The sequence below is a fragment of the Pholis gunnellus genome (genome assembly GCF_910591455.1).
Source record: "Pholis gunnellus genome assembly, chromosome: 9".
Lineage (NCBI taxonomy): Eukaryota > Metazoa > Chordata > Actinopteri > Perciformes > Pholidae > Pholis > Pholis gunnellus.
In genome coordinates, this window is record NC_136535.1 from 2,758,302 (window position 1) to 2,784,554 (window position 26,253).

The window sequence follows — 26,253 nt, forward strand, 5'->3', positions numbered from 1 at the left end:
TCTGTGATTGTCGCCAGCGAGGACAGCGTTGATTTTTGGGAAGGAACTGTAGAAAAGTACACATCCTTCTCAAAGCTGCCAGCCCAGGCCTAAAAATAGAGGCTGCTATTGGCTGCCGTCTTGTCACTGTTAAGATCTGGAACGGCTATTTACATCGCTGTACGTCCCTACGTGTACAGTGCACCCCCCCCCCCCCCTTTTTTTCTTTTACCCAAAGCCTTTCCTCTGTGCGTTGCATGTATTGTCATTTGAGGTGATGACCTATAATGTGAGCGTCCCACGCTGTAAAGCGCGGTTCGTCTGCGGCCCAGCGCATGAAAGGCTTGATTAGTGAGTGCAGTTTTCTGTGCACAGGGCAGAGGTTATTGAGGCTATACCCGGCACATGGCAGCCACCGTCGAATTTTATTGTTCAGATCTTTTTCACATCTAACCACAGCGTGCTGTATAATGCAGCAGCGTGCAGTGCACACAGATTTTGATCGTTCAAAACCTGTGTGCACTGCACAGAAAACAACTTGATCATAATCATTTTGTCTTTTGATCATATTTGTTCATATTTCTTTGTGAAGGGCTGTACTTTGCCCTCTTAATCTGCCCTCAAAATGTCTCCCTTTTTCTGGTGCATTTCTGAACAGGCGCTGGTGCCTGTAGTGTGTATACACAGTTCCGGTCATACACTTCCTGAGCATAAAACATCAACATTAGGCTATTAGTCAGTGCAACAGATTTGTTTCCTCACCAAGCAGAAGCCCCGGTGGTCCGATCACTGGGCCATCTGGGCCCTGGCGCTGGTTCAGAGAGAGGGGGGAGGCAAAAAACAAGGTGTGACGGGAAACTGTTAATTCACTTGTTGATAAAGGGACACTTCCTTTCTGCTATTAGAGGCTGACGGCTTGCTTATTTGGGTTTGGACTTGTGTTTTATCTCGCCTCCCTCCTCCGCCAGCGCTCCCCCTTCTTCACTCATCGTCCTGTGGTGAAAAACACCAACTCTCTGCCGAGGAAACATTACCTCATAACTGCTGGTGTGTGACACGTATGTACAAGACCTCACTGTGACCCTGCCTTTGACAGTGTAGGTACTGTACGTTACAAAGTTACAGAGTACAGTTGAATATGTGGAAATCTCTGTTTCACACAGATTGACCCGATCATGTTAGCGTGTTCCTCTCAAAAGCGTGTACAGAGTGAAACAGTGAGAGATGACTTTCAGTCAGCGTGATGAGCTGTCTGCTAACCAGCATCGGTAAAGCCACATCAGGCCCACATGTTCATCATGGTTTTTCATTTAATTTCCTTTTTCTTACTTCTACATCCCGTTGTCGTTGCTATGACATCTCTAGCCTCACCTACGTAGCCACAGCCTTCTCAGCGCTGACCACGCCTGCAACTGAGTCCTCCCCCAACCCACAATTGCCGTGGGTGAAAGAGACAAGCAATCAAATTTAGGAAGATCGCGTGTTACAACTGGAAGCTGCTATCAGCTACTAAACGTACGATGTGGTGAGAATGTTTTGTCAACAATTGAGAAAGGATTTATGGGTAACATAACCACATTTGAATGTCTGTTTCTGGCTGATCCAAATGTAATATTTACTCCATTACCTTGATGAAAAGGTTCATGTTCTGTTAAAGCGTTCCCTCTTATTGATTTGTAACATTGCCTACAACGACCAAATACAACCGGATGTGTTGTCGTTTGCATTTTAATTGAGGTTCTGTTGGAGTCGTATAAAGTAGAACACAGAAGATGAAGAAGCCACACATACGGTAGTGAAGAGTGCTCAAGCTAGCAACACAAATGTAAAGAGATACATTTGAGTTGTTGTTCTAACTACCATGATATACATTGCATATCACAAATCTCTTTACAAATAAACCATCACTACCAATCAGATAAACCTTGTTTCACAACATGCATCATATTGCCTAGAAATGTCCCAAATTCATTATATAATTATAATATTGTATAATTATGTATGTATTCCATCATTTCTATCCATAGTTCAGTAATCAACATCTGTAAAAAGAAAACATCTGACCATTGACGTGACATTTTAGAGTCAAAACACAAACAGTTTCAGGTTGTCCAAGGCTAAACAAAGTGTTGGTGTGTTGTGTGCCTCTGTGTAGTCCAGCAGAGATCATATGGAACAGAAAGAGTGTCAGAGCGGACTCGGCCTGTTTGAGCCATCTGCACACACACAAAAACACAGTGTGTGCGCTGACATCTAGTTCAGACTCTTTTATTCTGACAGCATTGCTTCCTTTTCTTCGTCCTTGAGCATTAGTATTGTGCTTCTGTGTCTCCATGAGTAGCTACATACAAACGGGAGCAGTGACTTTGGGGAACATCTGCGAATATCAATTGTCAAAAACGTTGTCACTTGAATATGCTAAAATGAAGTGAACTGTTTCAAAGCATTAGATTGTTCTTAGCTAACTAGAGTAAAGAGCATTGCAATGGAGATCATTAATGAAGGATATATGAATTGTAAGTGATGTCAGTAGTTCACTTTGATAACCCTAAGCCATGGAATGATGGGTGTCAGCCCTGTGTTTTAGTACCGGAGCGGTCCTCCGTGTGGCGCTGTGTGGTCAGGATTCCCACCGCTGGGAGAGGGAGGAGCAGAGCAGCCGCACAAACAGAGAGGAAAGGACTTGAAAGCTTGAGTTGTGCTACAAGGGTTTTGCTCTGATACAAATCTAACAACGGAGAGAGAGCGGGGTTGTTTCTTTGGCTTTCTTAATGAATGGTCACTTCCTCCAGCTAAAACAACGTGCAGCCCTCCTTAGGAGTTAGATTCTTCAAGAGACAGTCTGAACACTTTTCTGTTGAATATAGAGGCCTTTTAGCTGTAACTGTCTTTTGGGCATTTTCTGTCCTCTTTTTTTATTGTCTTTAGACATTAAAGATGGTGGAGATAGTGAAAATCTTTTTTCTTTATATTTTTCTAAACTGCTATGAAAATGTTTTTTGTTTCTTCTTCAGAGCAGTGTTTGGTTCTCATAATTAATATGTTTCATTGGACGCATATAGTCCAGCAGCGCATTCAGTAAATATCTTAATAATTTAACCTACAAATTGTTCGTCAGCAGGAAATAGGAAATGACAAATAGCTTTCTAAAAGGAGCAGATGTGCTTTTAAAAGCATTTTTTTCCCCTCAACCTGCCGTAGAGTCAAGAGGATTAGGCTTTGTACATTACTCAGTACATTTGATTTAACAGTTGTGTGCCATCAAAGGTAAGCTAGTGTTAGCGGCTTGTATTTGTTGCAGGCTCCGTCGGCAGGCTTCTCCCTGTGGTCGGCAGAGCCGCCAGAGCCCAGCTCGGCTTGAGTCAATAAACGGAGAGCTCAGCGCAAAACCACACTGCAATCGAACAAGCTGTTTACTCTGAAAATTAGCCTTCCCCTGTACTTTTAGGGCTTTTAAAGCAACCAAAAATACACAGTGCGAGGAATATGTATCTTGGCCGGCGTTTGGGCCCCGCCAGAGACCTCTGTCCTCTTTTTACACGAACCCTAATAACTCAATCTCCACAACCACTAAACCCTCTTATCACTGGGTGCCCGCCACTGCACTCATCATTATTTGATTTGCAAAATTGGAAGGTAGAGATAAAGAAATAAAGCTGGCTTCCCATTACACAGAGAAGGCACTTGTGGCTTCAAGCTTATTGCCGACCATGTGAAAAGTGCATGCTCTGAAAAGCCAGAGCCTTCCATTGTCACTGGATCAATAGGTTTTACATCCCACCTTTGTTCTGCTGCTGCAGTGTCCCGATCACTTTTTGCTTCGCTTTATTTTTCTCTCATTTCACTTTTTATTTTCTTTCTTAAAGGAAGTAGAAGCGTTACGCCAGTGTCAGGCTTAACGGCTCGGTAGGCAAGTTGTGGAACCGGATTAGTTCCAGAATACAAAATATATTCAAAATATCACCTTATTTCCTACTGACTGATCGTTGGTATAAAACCAATACTACAAATAGGACATTCCTCAAGACATTCAAGGATAAATGCAATGTTGTCTTCAAGCATATGCAATAATCACTCGTCCTCTTTGATGACATGTAAAAGTAACATTATAGATTTCATTTTTAAAAAGGAAGACACCTTCAATCCTGTAAAATAAACCTGGTCCTTGTTCATTCCGATCACGCCTAAGTGTGTTTGACACACCGTTCATTTAGACTCTGCTGGCTACATTTGGATCAAATGGGCCCCGTGTTTCTTCTCTGGTGCAGTCAATCAGCATTAGAACAGGGTTCCTTTGAAATGGCGACATCGAACCAGATCTATATCTGCGACCGCAGATGAGTGTGTGTGTGTGTGTGTGTGTGTGTTTTCGGATGTGGTGTGGAGCAAGCGAGGGCTTGGGATGTTTGATTATTGATATTGATGTAAAAAAAGATGGGGCTGCTGTGATAAAAACAAATAACAAAATACCAACCTCATTAAAGAAAAGAACGGACTGAACTCTGCAGTGACTGCGGGGAAATCACCGGTATTATTTAATCATGAAGGAAATAACGAACGTTCCAGTTTGACGTCATCATCTTCATCCAGTCGCTCATAAAGTCAGTAGAGGACGGCCGTGACAGCGGCGCAGACGTCTTATTATCTCCTCTCTGCCGGCCTTATTGTTTCCTCTCCTTCGGACCGCTGGGTTATAAGAGGAGAAGCATTTAGAGGCAGACAGAATGACGGATGCAGCCAATCTCCTCTCTGAGCGGGAGGTCGACTCAGGAGGCTTCACTCTGATCTGTTTGTTATCACTTGTAATGACAAAGCTCATTTTGTTTCAGATGGAAAAAGAATACTTGGAAATACCAAATGTGTTTGTTTTGTAATACATATTTTATACAGGCAATATGCAATTAATTCCTTGTGTTGTGTTCCGGTAAATTCTGATTTAGTTTTGTCTTCTTCTATTGTTCCCCCCCTGTCTCATTGAGGCTGGTTGCTGGTCTCTGTGAAGGCATTGTCATACTCCGGGTCCTCAGGAGAGGGACATCCAGGCAAAGACAAAATGTACTTCAGTGCACAGAGGAGGTCTGCACACGGTTAGGCTCCAAATATATGCCGAAACATCAACTTAAAAAGAGAAGTAAAGTATTTAGTTGGAGCCTAACCGTTTGCAGGCCTCACTTTAGTGTCATTTATTTATTTGAACTAAAATAAATAAATGACTTCAATTAGTCTGAGATGAGATTGAAAAGTGTTAGATTGTGTTTGCACACAGTGCAGGTACTGAGTTATGTAAGAGAATATACAGCATGAACAGTACTGTAGACAATGTAATGAGATAGTATGGGGGAGGTATGGATATGCTAGATATATGTGCAGTATTAACAGTACAGTTTACAGTGTGGTCAGTATGAACTTGTGCAGTATAAGTAAGTAAAGAATAGATAAAGTGCAGGTGTAAGAGCGAGAACTGCTAATAGTAACAAAAGATACTGAATTAAACTTAAAATCAGTTATTTTCAATATTTATTAAATATGTTTAATATTGGTCCAATCCTATATCATACATTGTACGATGTCTGTATTTGGGTTTCAAGATTCCCTGCATTACATTTTTTTTAAATGTATAAACATAATGTTATTAACTTCACATACCACTTGTGTTTAGGCCACACTCAGTGCATGCATCAGAGGGGGAGAAAAGAAGAACAATATATAATATAAATAAGACATTCTCAGAACTTCTTTACATGTTCTACTCTGAAAAGTCTGGGATCTTTTTTTTCTTTCATTCTCCTATTTTTTATTTTTATTTTTAAAAAAATTCGATTTAACCCGAATCTGGATTTCTTTTAATTTATTGGTGGACTAAAATTTGAGTCCGCTTTTCTCCATTCTCTCCATATCTCATACATTTTATTTCCATTTTCTGATTGAGAACATTTGAAAGAAACAACACAAACCATCTGATGCACCCTGTCTTCCTCCAACTGTCTCTCCCTCCCCTGCTCTCTCTAAATTTGTTTGTAAGTGTCTGTGATGTGTGTGTGCACAGCACGCACCCCCCCCCAAACACACAAACACACTCCCCCTCGACCCCTCTCACACCACCCCACCACCCTCTCCTGCTTTCCCAAACATCCAATCATTAGCTATAACCCATCCCTCTTTACTGTGAGGTACGAGCTCCTTGAACCAAATCAGATGATGGCAACACGCACAAACACGCACAAACACACACACACACATACACATACAATGTTGGGGTGTGAGTGTCATCTGATCCAGTGGGGCTGTGTGACCCCCACCCAGCTCTTCTTGCAGGTGACTCAGTCCTGTCTGATGAAGCCGTGTAAATACTGACATGCTGTAAACTTGGAGATCTGATTTCAGGGTGCTGTTTGTGTGTGTTTTAAGAGTGTGTGTGTTCCTTTCAGATGATTGTCCTCTTCTGCTTCTGTATTGCTGTATTTCCCCCCGCTTCATTACAGCACAAACTGCTGTGAGCACCATGCTTGTTGCCATATTCTGCATGTTTCACTCTTTAAATCAGGAAAAAACCTTGTCCTGGGGATTTTATTTGGATTGTTGCTGTTGTATGGTGTCCCCCTGACATGAGAAATGTCAATGAAAATACAAAACGTTGTAGAAAAATGTTCCCAAATAGGGCTGTTAATAAAAGCTCCCCCGTTAGCTTGCGGTTTGGGAGCAGGGGACCGGGCAGGAAGCCATTTTCACACAGGCCGGCCTGACCTCGACTCTGAGCTTCAGCTGGAAATAGCAGACAAGCAGGAGCAGCGCACAAAGAGAAGAGAGAGCGGGGAAAGGGAGAGCTGAGGAGATAGATCCCTCCGCCGCAACGTTACCTGAGAGAGAGGAAGAAAAAAAGAGAGGAGGAGAAAAGACTTGATGGCTTTTCCACCAGTCTTCCGATTCCTTTGCAAAACAGTAAATCTTGTGAAGTTTATTTTCTTTGCAGCATCTGTGTTTTATAAGGGCTCTTTTAATTTGTTTTTACTCTGTCCAGTGGGGGATCCCCGCTCCTTCGTCTTTTTTCTTCCCCCTTTGTGTCGGACCCTTTTTATTCCTCCCCGCGTTCATCTCTGTCTCTTCTCCTCCCTTGTTTTTTTTCTCTCTCCCTCTCTTTGCTCCCCCTTTTTGAAGTGAGTGTTTTAATAATGATACTTTGGGGAGCTGGGATGGTAGAACAGCTTTCTCCTTCTGCACAGAAAGACTACAGCTCTCCCCCCCCTCTCCCACCCCTTCATTCTTCTTCCTCTCCCCTGCTTTAATCCCTCCCTCCTTTAACATGTCTGGGAAACTTGGACTGTCAAGGAATAAATGGGGGAAAGTGGAGATAGACTGATAGAGCTTTGCCAATGTTGGTCAGTTATCAAAAAACTATTTTAAGTAGCGGTGGTGACGCCTTTAAATGTTGGTGCCAATATTCAGCTTGTTTTCAAATATTTTTTGATAATTTATATCGACTTGTTTTCACCCTTTTTTTAAAAATCAACAAAAAAATATTTAACACAAATAATAGACTTTATATAAGAAATAAACAATACACTCTAACATTCCCTGATTTAAATCATAGAATAAAAAAAGCACTTTTCATGAATCTCTAGCTTCATCTATGGCATTCAACATACAGTAGGTGTTGGTTGTGTAATTATTCTGTAATTAGAACTCGTGTGAATAGAGTTCTGATATTAAAGAAATGAGTGTTATCAGTCCTTCCACAGGATGTATTGAAAATTGATTTCAAAACGTATTCTGCAATTGACTTTTTTTTTTTCTTCGTGCAATTATTTGCAAGTCAACATATTTGAATGTGAATTTTACGCATCGAAAAAGCGGCTTCATCTTTTTCTGGAGGTTGCTTTTTCTGAGCTTTCGCACCGCGAATCAAGTCACCAACCAATCATGTTGTGCACACGGTATTATGCAACAACCGGGAGGCTCCGAGGCACCAAAACAGACAACTTTATTACCACTTTAAACTTTGACCAGAGCCGCTCCGTCTGTTCTTACATCATTTCTTTAAGTTAGGACTCTCCTTTAGGATCTGTTTTCTCACATGTATGTAAAGCTTTCATGGGAAAATAACTCCGGCTCTTATTCAGACATTAACGTAAAGGGGCATACTTCAAAATGAAAAACAATTTGCTTTAGGGAGGAGGAAGGCTCCTCAAAAATAAAGCCGAGCTTTCAGTCACCAGACCGTCTGATAGAGGTCAAATTGATCACTATCAGATTGTTAAAACCAATTTTGTATTTATCTTTATTTCTTATGCAGATTACCATCTAATTGACATTTGTGTATTTATTACATGAATATAAAATAATGAATTTCATTGACTGTTCCAAAATACAGTACTTCAACAGCACTGTGCAAATTAAATGACTGTACTGTGTTTAGTTCAAATACACTATTATACAGTACAGTAATGCTCCAAAATATAGTTCAAATTAATATGAAGCTATAGCCTAAAACATTATTGTGCTGTTTACAAATACAGTAACTTCAGTAGTGCCAAGAGGCAACTCAGCCACAGCTTGGCTCTGGTTTCACTGTATTTCTACATTTTTAAAGCTTCTACAAGGAACTTTCATTTTGTGGTGATTTTGCGGTCCCTGTGGACAACATTGGTAGTGTTTCCAAGCACCAGAGTCCCTTTACAGAACCTCTCTTTTACTGCAGCAGGGTCTGACAGTCTGCTCCTCTCAGTCCTGGTTCTGGAGCTTCTGGTGAACTGACAAGCATTAAGAACAACTATATAGAAATAGCAGATCTTCTCGCTGATGGTCTTGTGTAACTATGGCATCAGTATTATTATCAGTATAACTGAGACAGTTTCTTATCCAGTTAAAGCTCCTCACAGTAACTTTAACAGGCAGGAAAATATCATGGAGTAAAAGAATCAAATCAAGTATACCCACAGTTTTACATGTTTTGTTGTCATGTATGAAAGGAATGAAATGAACATTATCAGCAGATTACTTGATTCCATGCGCATAATAATTGAAACAGCATTTGTATAGGAATGATTCTCTCCCGAGCGTTTTGATATGTATATATAAGCCGTTTCCACTGTGTTTGATATTGTTGCAATGAATCATTTTTCGTCTGAAGAATAGTGTGAGGACAGTTTGTGGGAGTTTTCACTGTCAGAGAACTTTGCCCTTGGAACCAACCGGTTTGACACTCTGACACCCTCACTGATTGTTTATGAAACTCAGCCAGCCTTACTCAGACGTTAATCCCTAACAGGAGTTTTACTTCTAATGATCCATGAATTAGATGCTGTTGCAGAGATTTTACGCTCTGACAAGAGTCCAGTTGTATGAAGCTGGTAACGTTTTTACAGCTATTGGCATCTCCATTCAGTAAGACGTGTTATCTTTTTGTCTGTTAAACTTCAATCCAAAAATATCTTCAGAAGTCTAGTCAAAACCATAAAAGTATTCCCTTGCGGAGACATTTTTATTCTTGTCTTCCGTACTCGGCCTCCCTCCCTTTCTCTCCCCCTGCGTCTCACAGCTGCAATATCATCCTCAGGTCCAAGGTCTCTACTTATTCCCAGAGCATCGCTCAACATGTCACCTGCCTAACCTGCTGCCTCCTAACCCGGCTCCGCTCCTGTCCACTTTTCTTTTCCTTTGACTGAAATATCCTCTCTGGCAAAACAATTTAAATAAGACACAGTGTCCGTGTGGACATACACAGTCTTCAGAGCTTGTCTTTTCGCACGTCGGCTCCTCATTGGAAGCCTCCTGCTTGTATCGGATGCAAATTGGGTATTAAGAGAGGGGAGAGAAACATGAGATAGCGTGACATGGAGCGGCTGAGGAGAGAGAAAGAGCGCGAAGGACAGAGTGAGAGGCTTAATGCGAGAAGGGAATGCAAATACTGTTGAGACAGGGAGCGATGGGTGGACGGATGGATGGAGGGGAGCTGGATGGATGGTTGGATTAAGGGAGAAAGAGAGACGGGGGTCAGATGACAGTGTGACTTTTTGGCAGGGTCAGAGTTTCTCTGGACGACGGCGACGGAGCTAGATTTGCATTGATGGATCTTCTTTCCATGGGGATGTCATGTATCAGTGCTTGGGCACATCACGCCCCGGTCATTAATCAAATCATGGCCTTCGTCTAGAGTCTATCTTTTTGCCAGACGCTTTTCATCTGTCTGTCTCTCTCTCTCTCTCTCTCTCTCTCTCTCTGTCTCTCTCTGTCTCTCTCTCTCTCTCTCTCTCTCTCTCTCTCTCTCTCTCTCTCTCTCTCTCTCTCTCTCTCTGTCTCTCTCTCTCTCTCTCTCTCTCTCTCTCTCTGTAGTAGCCTTGGTCAGCCTTTTTCCTCTCTGGCTTCCTCTCACCTATTTCGAGCAAAGACTTTGTTTTTCAGTTTTGATTTGATACAATTAACACCCAGATAATGCAGCGATAGCTGAGGACATGCAACACGTCTCCACAGTTACATTCCAACAGGTCATTTAAAAGATGAAATCAAAGCTCCAACACGAGTGGTCGTGTTCGGTACAGATGGTAATGATGGTGCAGTGAAGATAACAGATGGCGATGAATATGGCAACAGCTCTTTAATATTCAGACTAGATTTTGGCTCCAACCTTGAATGGGATCAAAATCTAAATCTATATTCTACATTTTAAATCTCTTCTAAGTGTAAACTCTTTTTGTTTTATAAAGCACATGGTTCACATGGTTCTTTGTAAAATGATGGACACATGCACAGGCCTGATTGTCACTCACTGTCAGCCATATATGGTTGTAGACACGCCCTTAATCCGTCCTTTGCATATGTCTGCTCTACCACTCTCTCTATGAAAATAACAGCAAACAAGTGCATTTTCACAGGATGGCATTTAACAGCCATCCTTACCCACTGCTCTCACTCCTAAGGAAGTGACAATAACTCTCTTAATCATTGCCTTCATTTGTCTGAACTGTACTCGATAATGATTGACATTATAGCATTCATATCCATTTGATCTACAATAGAACTGAAAACGAAAAGGACCTAAACACAGGAACAATGAAACCATGAAAACAAAATGAACACAAACTTAAGTTATTGCAACTTTTCAGTTTTCCCATTTCTGATTCATACATTTGAGATCTCTTTGACTGATGACACGAACCGGTGAGCGACACAGATGACATTCAGATGTCCACTGTGTTATGAAATATCTCTGTTTATGCGTCTTTTGCACTGCGACTGTTTGAAGCGTGAAGAAAAAAAACATAAAACATTTTACACCCCTTTTAGTATGTAGACTTTATGAAAGTTGATACAAGTTAAACTTCTGCGTGACAGAAGCTGAACCTTGTCTTGATCAATGCCCTCCGTACCTTTACTCAGTCCGTCAACAACTCACACATCCATGCACGTCACACAGCCAAGCTGTCTGTCTCTCAGCCATCCGAGCTGTCTGTCCACGTATCGGCTTCTGCCGGTGTGTGATCTCCAACACGCTCCACGTCAACTCGTCTTCTCTGTCTTCACTGGGGGGTTATGACGGTTTTGGACCCCTCGGCCTTGAGTGACAGTACGGTATGCCCGTTGGGCCAACAGTGATCATCACCCCCCGTCTCTGTCCGTCCACACCTGTTCTACAATCCACAGGCTTATTTTTAAAGGGTGGGGTGGGGGTGGGGTGGGGGGGGGGGGGTGACCGCTAATAATACAGTGGAGCAAAAGTGAAATGTCCATTTTGAATGAGGATGCTAAATTCATCGACACCCCCAATCCTCACCCTCTTAGGTGAAGCACCATTATGGCTTTTCAGGCTGCTTCCTGTACAGATTTTTTTTCTCTCGTCCGTCCTCTCCCCTCAACACAAAAGGTGGCCGCCCAGACTCTGGGGGGGTTGTAGCACTTTTGAAATGTGAAGGGCTTTCAGGAGCTGCCCTGGTACAGACCTCTGTTAGTCTTACCAAGAGGAGCAGAAGGAAATGAAGGACAGGGTTGTGTAATGGTCTCCTCTCCCCCCTCAGAAGGTCACGCGGCATTGTAGGCCAGCGGAGGTCTAAAAGACAGCCCTTTAGAGGACCACAAAGCGGAGGTTTGGCAGGACTAATGAAACTCAGAGCTCCACGTTAATGATCTAAAAGACTGGACCAAAACACTCAGCAGTCCCTTTCCGCTCGCATTCAGCCTCCTCTTGATCGCTCCTTCCAAATAATGACAAGGCACTCTCCTCCTCTACCTTTATTGTAACCTTTGATGTCCGCCTTGTTTTCTTTGTCTCTGTGTCCCCCCTCCCTCCTTTTCATTCCTTTGTGTTGCGCGGCTGTCACTCATCTATTAAGGCAACAAATGGAACAAGGAAAACATTCAGTGAGCGTATTGTGGTGCACCCACAGGTTTGCTCTTTATTTCTTTTGAAAGCACTTGAACTTGGAATTTTCCTTGGGCTGCCCTGCAGGGTACACTTTTTTTGTTGTAGCTATTGTCACAGGATTACATGGACATGTTTGTTTGTTAATCCGCATTTCTCCTCCTCTATAGTGCAATGTTTCTATGTGACTGTTTATATATGACTATTTCTTTTCCCATTGTATTAGATGTGATATAATGCAATTAAAAGAAAAAACATTACACTGCTTCCACTACTTCCCCAGTAGAAAGTAGTTCCAGTGACACTAAATAGATTTTTGATCATTTCAGCCCCAACTCAACTTGGCTGACTGTTGTTAAAACGTAGCAAAAAGCAAGCTATTCAATTTGTCATAGATTTTACCCAACATGCACACAACAGCATGTCCAGCTTTTTCTGCCAGAGATGATCTCGCCTACCTTGCAAACAAATGTGTTACCTCCAGCAGGACGGAGGCTGACTGAATGCGTTAAGTTAAATCGTGTCTCCTGACGTCGCTGCTGAAGTTCATCAGGCCTTTAAGAAGCCCTTTGACATGCTCTGATTATGTTTGGCTGGAGCTGCATGAGATATGTGAGATGAGATGTGTGTCTTTGGATCGTCTGTGTGTGTGTGTGTGTGTGTGTGTGTGTGTGTGTGTGTGTGTGTGTGTGTGTGTGTGTGTGTGTGTGTGTGTGTGTGTTGAACCCGTGTGTAGGGCCTGTTGATTGGCCTTGATTAACAGACTGCCAGGCACTAGCAGCAGCTAGGGCATTTGTAATGCAGCATCTTGAGCTGGTTATTTCTAATCATTCCACAGGAGGCCTTGAACCCGTGTGTGTGTGTGTGTGTGTGTGTGTGTGTGTGTGTGTGTGTGTGTGTGTGTATGTGTGTGTGTGAAAACAAATATGATAAATATAAGAACACACAGTCTTGAAACAAGGCTTTTTTTTCTTGGAAAGGAAGGTGTTTCCTTATTCTAAACAAGGTCTTCTGGTTGTCTACTGAATGCCTAGTCAGCACTTTAGAGTGAGTGACCGATAAAGTGAGGTTTGATTGAATTCAAACTGAGCCACGCAGAGAATTAACATGTGTAAAGCTGAAAAAGGAACCACTGAGCACTGCAAAAATGAATTATGTATAAAATGCTGTACCAGCATTCACAATTGAATTCTCTGTATTCTGCCAACATTTCCTGAGAAGGCTCTTGATTGACATATTTGTCTGTTATGTTCCACTGCAAATCATTCAAAAGGAGATTTCTCTGACCTTGCTGTTCAGGGAGCATCCAGTACTGAATAGACTTTTAATAATCCTGCATTTCTGTGTGTTTCCAGCCAAGCTGAGCAGCCAGGATTCATACAACAACTTCACCAATAACAACATGGGGAACCCGCGGCTGTCCCCGCTGCCCAGCCTCACTGTGGTGCTGCCGCTGGCTCAGATCAAGCAGCCCATGACCCTGGGCACCATCACCAAACGCTCCGGGTAGGTAGCACATCACACACGCACGTCACAGCTTTTGTTCTCCACAGGAAGTCCAGGTCCAACGAATACTTCACCCCCAAAATGATCCTTTGTATATTAATAACCCTGAATTCTTGAAGAGAACTTTGCTTCTCTCTCATGCCTCCACGGTGAGCGGAGAATCAAAAGATTCTTAATGAACTGCAGCAAATGGAGGCCACGATTAATAACAGCAAAACTATATCAGAACATCTGTTTGCAGATACAATATGAAATGAAATGATCACAGAGCGTTTATAGGCCAACATTATTATAATACACCACAATGTAGCTGTAAGCAGAGATACGGATTATTGCTTATTGTGTTATTTATTGTGTTTGTTAATGATTATAACAGTTAATGAATGATGACAACACAGTATAATCACATTATATTGACAATCACTCATTATCTTTTTTATATACCAGTCCCAATTTTATTTTTATAAACATTGTGACTGTATATATTTGTATAAACATATATATATATATATATATATATATATATATATATATATATATACATAAAACAATTAGAATGTTCATAAATCCACTTATTTCTGAATGTTCTTATATATGCTTAAAACTACATTATATTGTGTACTCTGCAATTATATATAGTTTATTAACCGTCTACAAATGATAGATATAAAATGTTTCCTTATTTCTGTTGTATGAAAATACAAGAGAAAGAAGAGATTTATCCAAAAGAGTAACATTTTACCTCATTTTATCTCTATATCTTACTTTCTCTGACAGTACTATTAAGAGTTACTTTTATATACATATAATGATAAATTAGACTCATCTTTCATCATTGTGGTCATTTTCAAGAAGAACTCCCTTTTGTAAATCCAGGTACAATGCAGCACAGAGTCTTCAACGTGAAGCCTTAAACTGTGTAAAAGGGTTATTGGCAACCTCACAAACTCTACTATATTTACAGTTTGGCCACTGTTGAGGAAAATTCAAATCACACTGTATTACATCCTTAACTTCAGTCTGTGATTCGCTGTCTTTTTCCATTAATCACATTGTAAAAACACTGTATTGTGTCAACAGTAGCCCTGTCGAGGCCAAAGCTTGTCCTCTCACATCCAGCTGATGCTCATGGATTTCTTTTGTCTCAGGCCACCACTTTTTTGCATAGGGTAATGAAGCAGAACACACATGCGGACTTGGTCTGTGGGCTGTTTGGAAAGCAGATAAAACACATCATGCATATCAAGAATAGAAATAAAACCCTAAAATCATATTCAGGTCCTATCCAATGCAGTGTGCCCCTGCTAGCTTCCAGTATTGAGCGTATTAAAGGAAGAGAGCTCTGCGCTCATGCACCTCTGTCCTCCGTCTTTTTCTTTTTTTTCTTTTTCACCTGGATCTTCGCCATGCATTGAAATGTTGTAGTTTTAAGACCATCTGCAACTTCAGGCCTTTGCTAAGTGCATTTACATACAGTACAGGTGGCTCCACAAATATGGGGAGATTTTAATATTTTCATTTAAATGTCATTTTCATGTCCTGTTTGAATGGTAAATGCCATAATGATTCCAACAGACGGCGAGGGATTTATTCTTTGATACGTGAGCTTTGAGGGTAAAAATAGAGACCTGTTCCTTCGGTCAGCGTGGACATCAGGCCGTTCTCCAAATCATTAGGGTGACTTGCAGAGTTCATTTGGTTTATGAGATGTATCTTTGCTTCTGGGCTACTGCGGTGTCGTGCTTTGGTGTATTTATTGGTGGTTTGCATTTGGTTTAGCAGCTGTATTGTTTAAGGTCACACAGTGTCAGTGGATGGTTTTTATTTCAAGGTAAATATTCTAATTCACCTTCAATGAGACACTTCAGGTTGCTTCTGTTCAATTACAATTATCAGTTGTTATGTTCATTGAAAATGGGCTGTTTTTTACAATCTTTGTTTTAAATCTAAAGCTTTGTTTGTTTTTTGCAGTGGTGTTTTTAATTGTCTCCATTCTATACTATAATTGTTCTTTTATATTTGTTGTCTTGTCTATGCTTTTTCTATTCTTTTTTTCAATTTGAAGTACTAATGTCCACTGATTGTATAATATTGACTGTCACTGCTGTGTAGTTTCCATCTTTGGTGGTGGGCAGTAATACGTATTTCATTTCTATTCTTTTTTTATGATGCCAAGTTCCTATTTGATATTTGTCTATTTAATCATTACTGTGAAATAAGGGGCAGGGTATTCTTTACTTTGTTGTTTACAGGGTACTTTTTGATACTAGTGACAATATGATATAAAAACTATTTGATACCACAGTAATAGATTTTTTAATACATTCATATTAAGATACGTATATTAACAAAACCCAATACCTCAATAAAATCTCTTCTGAAATTGGCAGATTTGTTTTTCTTAAATCAGGAACTATCTGATCAAATATTCTCCAGACATTTGATGTTGACGTTCATTCCCTGAAAGAGTCTAATACTCTATGCTACACAAATATCTTTGTTGGTGGAAGTTATTAGTTAGTAATATAGTTGACAGCCTGTAACTTCTTGCGTTTTGTGCAATTTATTTTGGGCTTTTATCGCCTTTATTAGTGCAGCAGCAGAATGACAGCAAAGGGGGAAGAGAGCGAGGGGAGGACACGCAGCAAAGGGCCGTGGGCCGGAATCGATCGCTCTACAGGGTGAGCAAAAAGAAATATCATAAATATCTGCAGCTGTATGCCAGAGGGATCTCTCTACAGGCCACTGTTAGACTGCTATTTGCAGTTCAGAACAGTGAATGAAAAGCTTTCATGGCTTACTATATTAACGTTCAATAGAGAACACATCATAATCTGTTTAGATGGATCTTTAGTTCAGTTTCAGGTGGTGGTGAAAATGAAGATACTTTCTTTGCTGGATGTATTCTAATTGTTTTTACTGCCAACAAATTCAATGAAAAGACCAACACCAACAAAGTGTTCATTTCTAAATGTCTGTGAGGAGTTCTATCAGTGATGGGAGACTAAATATCAGAAACACCTTCACCGTAACACAAGATGACTCTGGAGAAAAAGAATGAACACAATAAGAAGTGAACATTGTTCAGTATCTTCCATGAAGGCAGCATTTATTTCAGGGCAGACATATATGATCACATTTAAACAACATGAATCTGATCATTTGCCAAGTCAGCTTTTCTTCTGAAAACAGCCGGTCACTGCAGTTTTAACAAATGTTACTCAAATGGGAGGACATAGTGCATGTGTTGGGGAATATATTCAACAGAGGGTTCACCCACATTAGGTGCTCTACTGAATGTGTGTGGCAGCAGGATGGTGTGTATGAGTCTGAGTAAAATAATCTACAGTGCGTGCATTGATGGTGATGACGGTCAGCCAGTTAAACACTGTGGCTCATTGATGTGTTTTTTAATCATTTTTTGATAATAATTTGCCTTTGACTAAGCCACGCCCCCGCTTCTACTCCACCAAGCTGTCAGAGCTACGTTACCATGGAGCCCGCCCTGTCACTAACTGTACTCACCGAATAAATATGATCTAGTATTTGGGAAAAGAACACGCGATTTCAGAGAGATGCTGACCGCGACTCAACCAGCCTGAAAATGAAGGAGATCTGAAATGATTGCATTAACCCTGTGGAGCAGGAGTTAGATAGTTAGAATTCTGCAAATATGCCACATTTTTCGCCCATTATACCTGGTGAAACACCTCAAACAGCTATGCCGGCTCTGTATTAGCAGGCCTGGTATGGGCCAGAGAATGCGTCAGTATTAATGCATCAGGACATGCAGCTGTGTGCGGCTCCTGCATGCACACGGCTGCACCAATACACCAAAAACACACACACACACTGAGTGAAGCAACAGGTTTGGCCCCTAGAGTGGGGGGTGATATCATATGCTTTCACGCTATACTTGCACAGGAGTACCCAGGCACCATCTGTCTGTCTGTGCAGCCAGCCCCCTCTCTCTCTTTGCGTGTGTGTGTGTGTGTGCGTGTGTGTGTGTGTGTGTAGTAGAGAGATGGAGAGGGAGAGGAGCGTCCGGCAGCTGTATTTACACCTGTACGGGCAGATCCCTGTTGGCAGGACGGCAGAGGAACACACCAGCTGCTCAACCTACATTCCCTACCAGGCTGTCTTTGTGTGCACTGTGCCGTGTGACACACACACATACACACACACGTTGATGAGGCTTTTACCCCCCTTTGTGTGACCAGGCTCACTGGGAGGATACCGTCATAGACCCCAGCATGCCTACAGACCATAATTGTGCAAAATGCTGCCATTTTATCTTCGGTTGCCTCACATTTTTAACTTCAAAGAAAACCTCAACAAGTTCATGCAGAGCCCCCTCCTCTTTGAATTTAGATTTTGGTGTTCTCCCCCTGTCGAAGGGAGGCAGAGGCGGATGTGGCTGATAACCCCCACCCCCCCTCCGGACGAGGCCAGGTCAGGGAGTGGAGGAACACAGCCAAGCTTCTGCTAGTCCTCAAATCTTCTCCTGAGAGTCTCCTGAACAAGGAGAGGAGTGTCGGCTCTGACTCGGCCTCTGGCTTCCCCTCAGCCAAGTTCGGTAGAAGGTTGGCCCCCGATGAATTAAATCCCAAAGAACAAAAAGACATTTGCTCAAAAAATCTAAAGATTCTCTCCCGGTGAAATGTCACCATCAGAACTCAATCTGTGAAAAAGATTAAGAGAGAATTATTCAAACAGTCAGCGCCAAGGACAGTCTACTCCCTACGGTCACCGGACTAGTATGAGGATTTAACTTGTCAAAAAACCTGAGAGTGATACATAGGCTGGATTTATAGGCAGACAAACTATTGCGCACTTATCCCATCTACACGCAGTCTGACTTTAATACAGACAAATGAAAATCCAAATGGAAAGATTGTCACACACTAAACACAACACCACCCTTTGAGCAAATCCCTGCTCATGACGGAGTGCAGGCGAGGTAACGACAAAGACAACAGCAAGCGAACGGATGAGACCCTGTGACCTGCTGCAGATGTGCCCTCAGATTACTGTAATACGTATGTATGTGTGAGCCAGCCCAGTGCTGGAGCCATTGTCTTACAGAGCTTCACTGAGGCCGCAGATAGAAAGGGGCTTTAAGAATGCAATGCCCAACGTCACATGGCAGCAAGACTAAACCATTTGCACAAATCACCTCACTTCCCTCCTGTTTTAATGGCCCAGGCGGAGCTGCTATTAGGGCCAACGGGTTAAGAGATGAATGTGTGAACGATTATTCTCTGGGAGTGGGGTCGTCACCCTCACAGGTTGATTGCGTCCCCCCCCCACCCCCCCACCCCACCCTCTCCTTCCTCTTTCTCTGCCTCTCCTCAGTAACACACCCACTCACCGTCTCACAGCCCTTTTACTCCACTGACCCATGTTTAACTCATGTTTCCAAACATGCCACTGACCTGTGTGAGATTATTCTCCATCAAACCTGCTGGATCAGGCAGTGCGTCACATAGCTGGGCAGCCTTTTTCCACTCCGTGGTAAAAACAAACAGCTCAACATGGTGGATAATTTTCTCAACATGACCTTATTCTTTGGTTTTATTCTCAGCAGTGTGCAATTTGACATTCAGATTTTACACTAAAACTTAAAAATTATTTCAATATAATAACCCATATATGTGGTTTTTGGCAATTATTCCATGCTGGTCCATTCATGCTGACATTCCCTTACAACTAAATGGCGTTGTCGATTACTTTTTGAGGTTTATGTTTTTTCTTCTGGACCAAATTAGTTTTTGATTTCATCACAAATACGTTTCTAGTCAAAGTCCAGAAGTCTGCCTAGCGAGGCAGTTGTCATTGACGGGTGGGTCAAACAAACACAGGACTGGCTCAGGAGACCTGCTGTTCGTGTCCTGTGTGAAACCCAGTCAGTGTTGACTTATTTTTTATTTCCATCCGTAACTTGAGATTGACTCGCTTTTGGAGCCAGCCTCAAGTGGCCATTAGAAGAACGGCGGGTTTTGGCACTTCCGCCTTGGCTTTCATTTTCAGCACAGGTTGCCACTTGGACTCACCTTGACCTAATCTAACTAAGTAACCAGGACCGTTCCAAACCTGACCTGAGGTTGGGTTGTCGGCACAAGCTGCTTGAGATGAGACAATAGTTTCCAACTGACAGCCTGGGTTAGGGTTAGTGTTAGTGTTAAAAACCTTTATTTAGAGCCACAAAGAGCAACGTGTTTTACTGTGGGAAAGTAGCATTTGTGTTCAGAAAGGTGACCATTTTTGTAGCACTGCATTTTTTATGATACTGTAGTTGATAGTCTGTAGTTGATACTGTCTACATTACAGTCATTCTACTGTAAAATGCTAATTTGCTGAATGCTAATTCAAATGTTTACATTTCAATTACTCTTATGCAACTATTGGTATGAGGCTATTATCACTAGCTTTTATTTGTATGTATGTGTCCACAGTGGTCCTTGCTTTAAAGGAGGAATGTGAAATAACGGGTGCGTTTTAAGATGAGTCTTAAATGAAGGCCTCCATGAGCCACAATGCTCCCGGTATTGTTTTGGACTGGGTATTTTTATTTTTTCTCCAACTGCCATTAATTCCCATCACAGCCACCAACAATAAATTCCACCAACAATAAGTGCCAAGAAAGTAAGAGGGAGAAATTGAAAGTGGCATCTTGTTAACCCTAAAGCCTACTTGGCCTTTGCTACCCTCATGGAGAGCTCACCCCATTCGTCCATCATTTTCCCATTGGAGTCCATCCATTTACCCAGCTGGAGACCCAGAGTGGGGGCTCAGTGGGTTCGATAGGCTCAGCGGAGGGCGGACGGTAGAGACCGTCCACCCCCATCTGCACCTCTTTGATAAGTGGCAGATTACCAGGGGCCTCCATTACACCAACCAGCATGTTCACTTCTCAACTTGCGCTCCAGGAGTAAGACATTCCAGGGCAAATTGTTGCTCCCTGTCTCCCAGAGGAACATTTTTCTACACATCCATGTACCAAGACTAATTGAAGACTGTATGCTATCGTTAGGAGGGCCCGGGCGGATGCGGCGAAAGCGATAAAATAAAGAAGTGCTGCAGAGTGCTTTGGTTGGCCGGAGATTCTGTTTTTCATGACTAGGGGAGGTTTGCTGGCGGGGACAGAGTTCAGTCTCATCGGACCTTTATTGCTGTAGGGAAAAGGCTTATTTACTGTAAACTGTTTACGGAGCTCTGTCACTATCTCTGGACATGCAGAATAAACACAGGAACACACTCCCACTCCTAATGTCTTGTAAACATTAGAAACACGCACAGACTGACAGATAGACAGAAATATACCGTGAAAAAGACACTCGATGACTCCTCCACACACACACGCACACACTGTGTACTTGTTAACATAATCATAGTGAACACACATTGGCCCACACACACATTCGAAAGACAATGCATGGCCATAAATACACACTCTTACTAAAAAAAGAAGTTGCATGCAAACACACAACTTCTTGTCCTAACAATGCCTGAGTGCTGTTAGTTTTATTGGTCTCACTAGATGTTATGGAAATTGGATAAACTCCTCATACTTCAACTTTCTCAATCTCAACAATCAGAACTGTTTCCCATCGTTTTCCTGTATCGTATTTACACGGTTGGATTCAGACCTACGTTTTTCTGCACATGTACCCAATCCCTTTAAAGTTAAGGGAGGAAAAAAAAAAACATGACAGATGTCCGAAGAAAAAAAAGAAACAAAGTCTGTGGACTTGCTGCATCTGCCAAATATATGGTATCACACTTTACAGAGCAGCTTGAGCAGATGAATCATCAAGCCATCCCGCAGGTTTTCAAATCCATCTTAGCGCACGGACATTCTGTTTCCTGCCTCATATGTGTTGTGCACTTAAACAGACAGGTCAAAAAGTATGTAATGTGAAAAGTGTATTTGCTCAAGTGTGCTAGTTTAATAATGGTTTTTCCGTCTATCTCTGTACCCCCACCCCCTTCACCCTCCCCTCCCCCCTCTCATGAAGACCCTACCTCTTTGGGGCGGGATGTTTTGCCATTAAAACTCCATGGTGAGTTTTGCTCTTCCCCTTCTTGTCTCCCTCGGTAGCATGCAACTGAATACCCCGCCACAGCACACCGCCTCCTTTACCTCTCATTTGTCTCCTGGTATATTTTCAACACATTCTGCAGTCTGTGCTGTCACTCCTCAAGTCGGAAAAATCCCAAAGAGGGGCGTTTGTTATTTTCTCATCTTTATATGCCTTTTTTTTTTTTTTTTTTGCAAACCCTACAATTTTGTTTCTGTGTATGTTGAACTTTTGTAGTTGGGTGATTCAACATGTTGTGTTAAAGCCACTATGGTACTAAAGCGAACAAATAATTTATGGGTTCCCATTTTAACACCTGGTCTTTTAGGAAATACATAAAAAGTGACGCTTTAGGTCTGTCTTTGAGGTGGTAGTGCAGGGGACATATTGTGGGACCTTAGGGAAATGCCATAGCACTTTTTGTCGAGTTGCCATGTGGTTTCTCTGTTGTCTGTCTTTTTCTTTCTCTCTGTTTAGACCCTTTGTGATGTAGTTCCAAAAATAACGCCTTCGTGTAAAACACGTTCACATTTCTTTTACCACGCAAAGAAACCTTTCTCTGTTTTATGTGTGTTTGCATGCAGTAATTGTTCCGTGGCATATTCTGGTAATGTTGTTAACTGTGTTAAATGTAAAAATCAGCTTTTCTGTTTTGTTAATTTAACTAAATCATTTAATTTAAAGCTTCACTAATCATTTTGGTATTATAGTAACGATGGGTCAAATCACTACGTGTGAAAGAGTTCGCTCAGAGTGTTTATTATACGGCCCACTGTCGGCTCTCATCCACCGTGTTCAGCAGTAAAGCACAGATTACCTCTAATGACAACCCTCGTGTTCTGAATATCGACAAATGACTTTATTATTTAGACTAAGCCTTACCTTTACAAGCTAGCCTGGTTTCAGACCTCGGAGTCCTTGCCCACATCTCCAACTTTTGTCAACAATTTACAAAAAGTATGATGCTCACTGATGGCAAGACTAAGAATGGAGAAGTCACATGAACTCATGAATAAAAGTTATTACCACAAGGAACTTTGAACTGTTATGAAACAGTCTCAATTGAATAATGATACCTTTATGTAGCTACATCAGTAAAACAAGACCATCAGTGAGAAGTTTGTATTATTCTGTATAGTTATCCTAATACTTGTCATCGGGGCCACTGGGTGGAATTCCAGCGAAATCAGACAAAATCCTGCAGGCGATCGGTCCTCTGAGGGGAGAACAAGATCTGGCTTCTCCTCCTCTTCCGGCCAGGAGAACGATTTAATAATATTTGAAGGCTGCTTTCACCCTTACATTTTGAGTTCAACTTCATCTTTTAATGCCCTTCACTGAGATTGAAATGTTAGAGGGCACAACATCTTTCCATTCAAGGATCTTTGTCTTGCAGAGGGCTGAGGCCAAGTCTCTTTTCAACGCTGTCTCATGAAATCAGATGCTTACAAGCTTTTAAAAGAAGCCCCATTATGATAGAGTCACTTATGGGGAGATGATTGAGTGGCTCAGTGAAGTGAACTTTTCCCTTCCCGGCTCCCTGCTCTCCACCTCCTCCCTGTTGACTCCATTCACTTTAGAAAATGAATAGCATGTGCTGCCTTCCCCGAGTCTTGGGTTTCGTCTTTTGTTGTGGGCAGTCACTCATACTTTTTAATTGAAGCTTTTTTTTCTTTCTGTCTTCATCCACCTCCCGCTTAATCCAGGCCCTTAGTGATTTCAGAGCGTATATTTTTCAAAGGTACACATCATTAGCGTCGGAATCTTGACCCTCGCAATAACCGCCTTCTGCTAAAATGTCAGCTCGTTAGACCTATATTGTTTCTCTAACAGTGTATGTCTTGGGACATGAGCAATGACAGTCCATTCGCCAATATCTACTTACCCTGAGTTCAGCCCTCTTTTTTTTTTCCTTTTCCAGGGCACCGTGGACTGAATAATGCCTTCTTTTTCCTCTTCATGTTCCAAACATGTATTTTAAACAACTGATTTTGTGGTGTGAGACTCCAACTTCTGAACAAATATATGGACTTTCACTAATGTATTTAATATTATTTGCACAGTCTGACTTTAATACTCTTACATGTCTAGTATGGCACACGTAGAGTATAGGGAATAGGAACAGGTAAAAGAAAATAGTCCTGGTTTCCACGGGGATGGCCACTCTCCAATGTTCACTGAGTCTCCAGTGGTTGTCATTAGTGCTGTGTGTTCAACACAGCCCCAAGGCTGCCTCTTTTCCAAGAGCTGTTGTAAAATAATAAATGTGACGTTGAAGGATGTGTCCTCCACATGACTGCCCTCTCTCTCTTCCTCTCTCTGTCTTTCTTTCCCTTCCTGGTTGCAGTCTAATACCGGCTCCTTTTCTGATTTGAGTTCACCATATTGTCCAGAATCAGTACAACGGCAGCCGAACGGCTCTTTTATCACCGGATAGTCAGCTCAAGTGAGCTCTATCATATTTGTTGACTGCGAGGGCCCTGAAAATAAATGGAAGCTGCCACCGGACTTCCATCCCCCCTCGGAGGCGCCTCGTGTTAGCCCCGGGCGTAGTAATGCGAGGGGACTTTGATGGTTGATGTCGCAGATTGAATTATGCCCTTGAGGAAAAGCTATTAGCTCAGTCAAGAGTCCTCATTTGTTAAATTAAAAGTGGAAATGACATGAGTAGTCTTCAATGGATTAAAGTTGCAAAGAAAATGGATTCTTCTCCCTCCTAAAGGGCAATCGTACAAAACAAAATGTTGTAGAGGGAGAAGAAAGAAAAAAAAAAATATTTTCCGTTTGTTTAGTTACCCCCTCCCCCAAAATCCCCTTTTAGTATATTTATTTATGTTTCACAAATTATTCCTATTGGGTTACTTTTTTCGGAACCTGGTGCCAGTTGCCAACTCACCCCCCCACCATTGGTCCATTCCAAAAAGTGTTTGCTGCCCTACATATGGAGAGCAGCATTAGGCCCCTTCCTGCCGGCGCTGTGCCTCTCTTTGGTACGGGCAGAAACCTCAACACTTTTAAGCCCCTTCAAGTGAGATCAAGAGGAAAAGGATGATTTAAAACACAGATGAATAAACTTAAGTGGTCACTGAATCCAGAGGAGACGGGAACCGAGCTGTGATCTTGGGTCCTGTTGGCAGGCTCGGCACTGGCTGAGGCCTCTTCAAAGACGCCCAAATCCAGCTCACCAGCCATGAGACCCCAGTGGGGAGCCAGTAGCCTACTATAGTCTGCTATCACAGACGTACAAGTATACGTATTGGTGTATGTGATTATATACGTGTATGTACTTTGTTATAGTATATATATATACGTAGTGGTGTGTGAGGTCAGGCTACTCCAATGGCTCCAAATAATAATCTGTTCTGTGGCATTCAAACCATTTATGCTGATTTGTCATTGTTCCCTCTAGAATACTATTTCAGATTTAAACAATGTTTTCTCTTGATTTATTATTCAACTTCCATTTACGTCCAAAGTCAACATGACTATGAGGAGGTTAGAATATCTTCCAGTACACGGTATAAGTCGCTCTGCGGTATATTTGTCAGCCTCAAGCTCTCACCCTCGAAAACCAACACCGGCCTGCTCTGAAATAGGATTTGTGTTTCCTGGGTTATTGAAACCAGTGAACCAAAGGGCCTTTGAGGGTTTTAACATATTTTCCACCAATGGAAGAGATGGAACACCAGTGTTTTTTGGCAATTAAACACCTCACCAAAGAAGAACTTTAACTTTGCAGGACCACACAGCCAAAGTCGGGAATACTGTTCCTTCTCTTGAGCAGAGAACAAAAGTGATATGGTGTCACACATCCCTTGTTTCCCCTATTCCCAAACCATTTACCTTTCTTCCAGCAAATGTTCACTTTAATGGATTACAATTCTTGGAAGTGTATAGATATCTTTAATGTTTTATGTCTTTGTTCATTTCTTTCCCATTGTATTGTCCTTGTAATTTGCCTTACCCTCGTCCAGGATTGTTGAGATTGAAAGGTAGAAAAGAGGGGACGCTTTTAGAAAAGGAAGTTTGGTAATGGAAACACTCCCTCATAGCTAGCAGATAGTTAACTGGACCTGTTTGTTAAATGCTTTGTCTTCTGAATGCACTGACAAACGAATAGGCCCGGGGAAGAGAAGGCAAGGGCACTCTGGAGTTAGCCAAAGCAATATCCTGAATGTGACTTTATCTCCCCCTCCATCTTCCTCTCACAGACTGGGCTTACTGTGGATATTTGGTTATTCAGCCTTCTCCCCTTGACCCAGCACTAATAAATACAAGCTACGAAACTTGTATAGAGGCCTTTCTTATGACTACCTTCTCCGCTTCCTATTTCCT

At 41.9% G+C, this 26,253-nt stretch overlaps 1 protein-coding gene across 2 annotated transcripts in view; it reads left to right on the plus strand.

The window, feature by feature from the left end:
- Nucleotides 1–26,253, plus strand: part of bcas3 (BCAS3 microtubule associated cell migration factor) — a 360,714-nt gene that overhangs the window by 88,782 nt on the left and 245,679 nt on the right. Inside the window, exons 16-17 of one of the 2 annotated variants that reach the window (XM_079166673.1) lie at nt 13,687–13,837; nt 16,435–16,518. In XM_079166673.1, coding sequence (XP_079022799.1) covers nt 13,687–13,837; nt 16,435–16,518 — 235 coding nt within the window. The remainder of the gene's footprint in view (nt 1–13,686; nt 13,838–16,434; nt 16,519–26,253) is intronic. The other variant, XM_079166674.1, reaches the window with a different exon arrangement.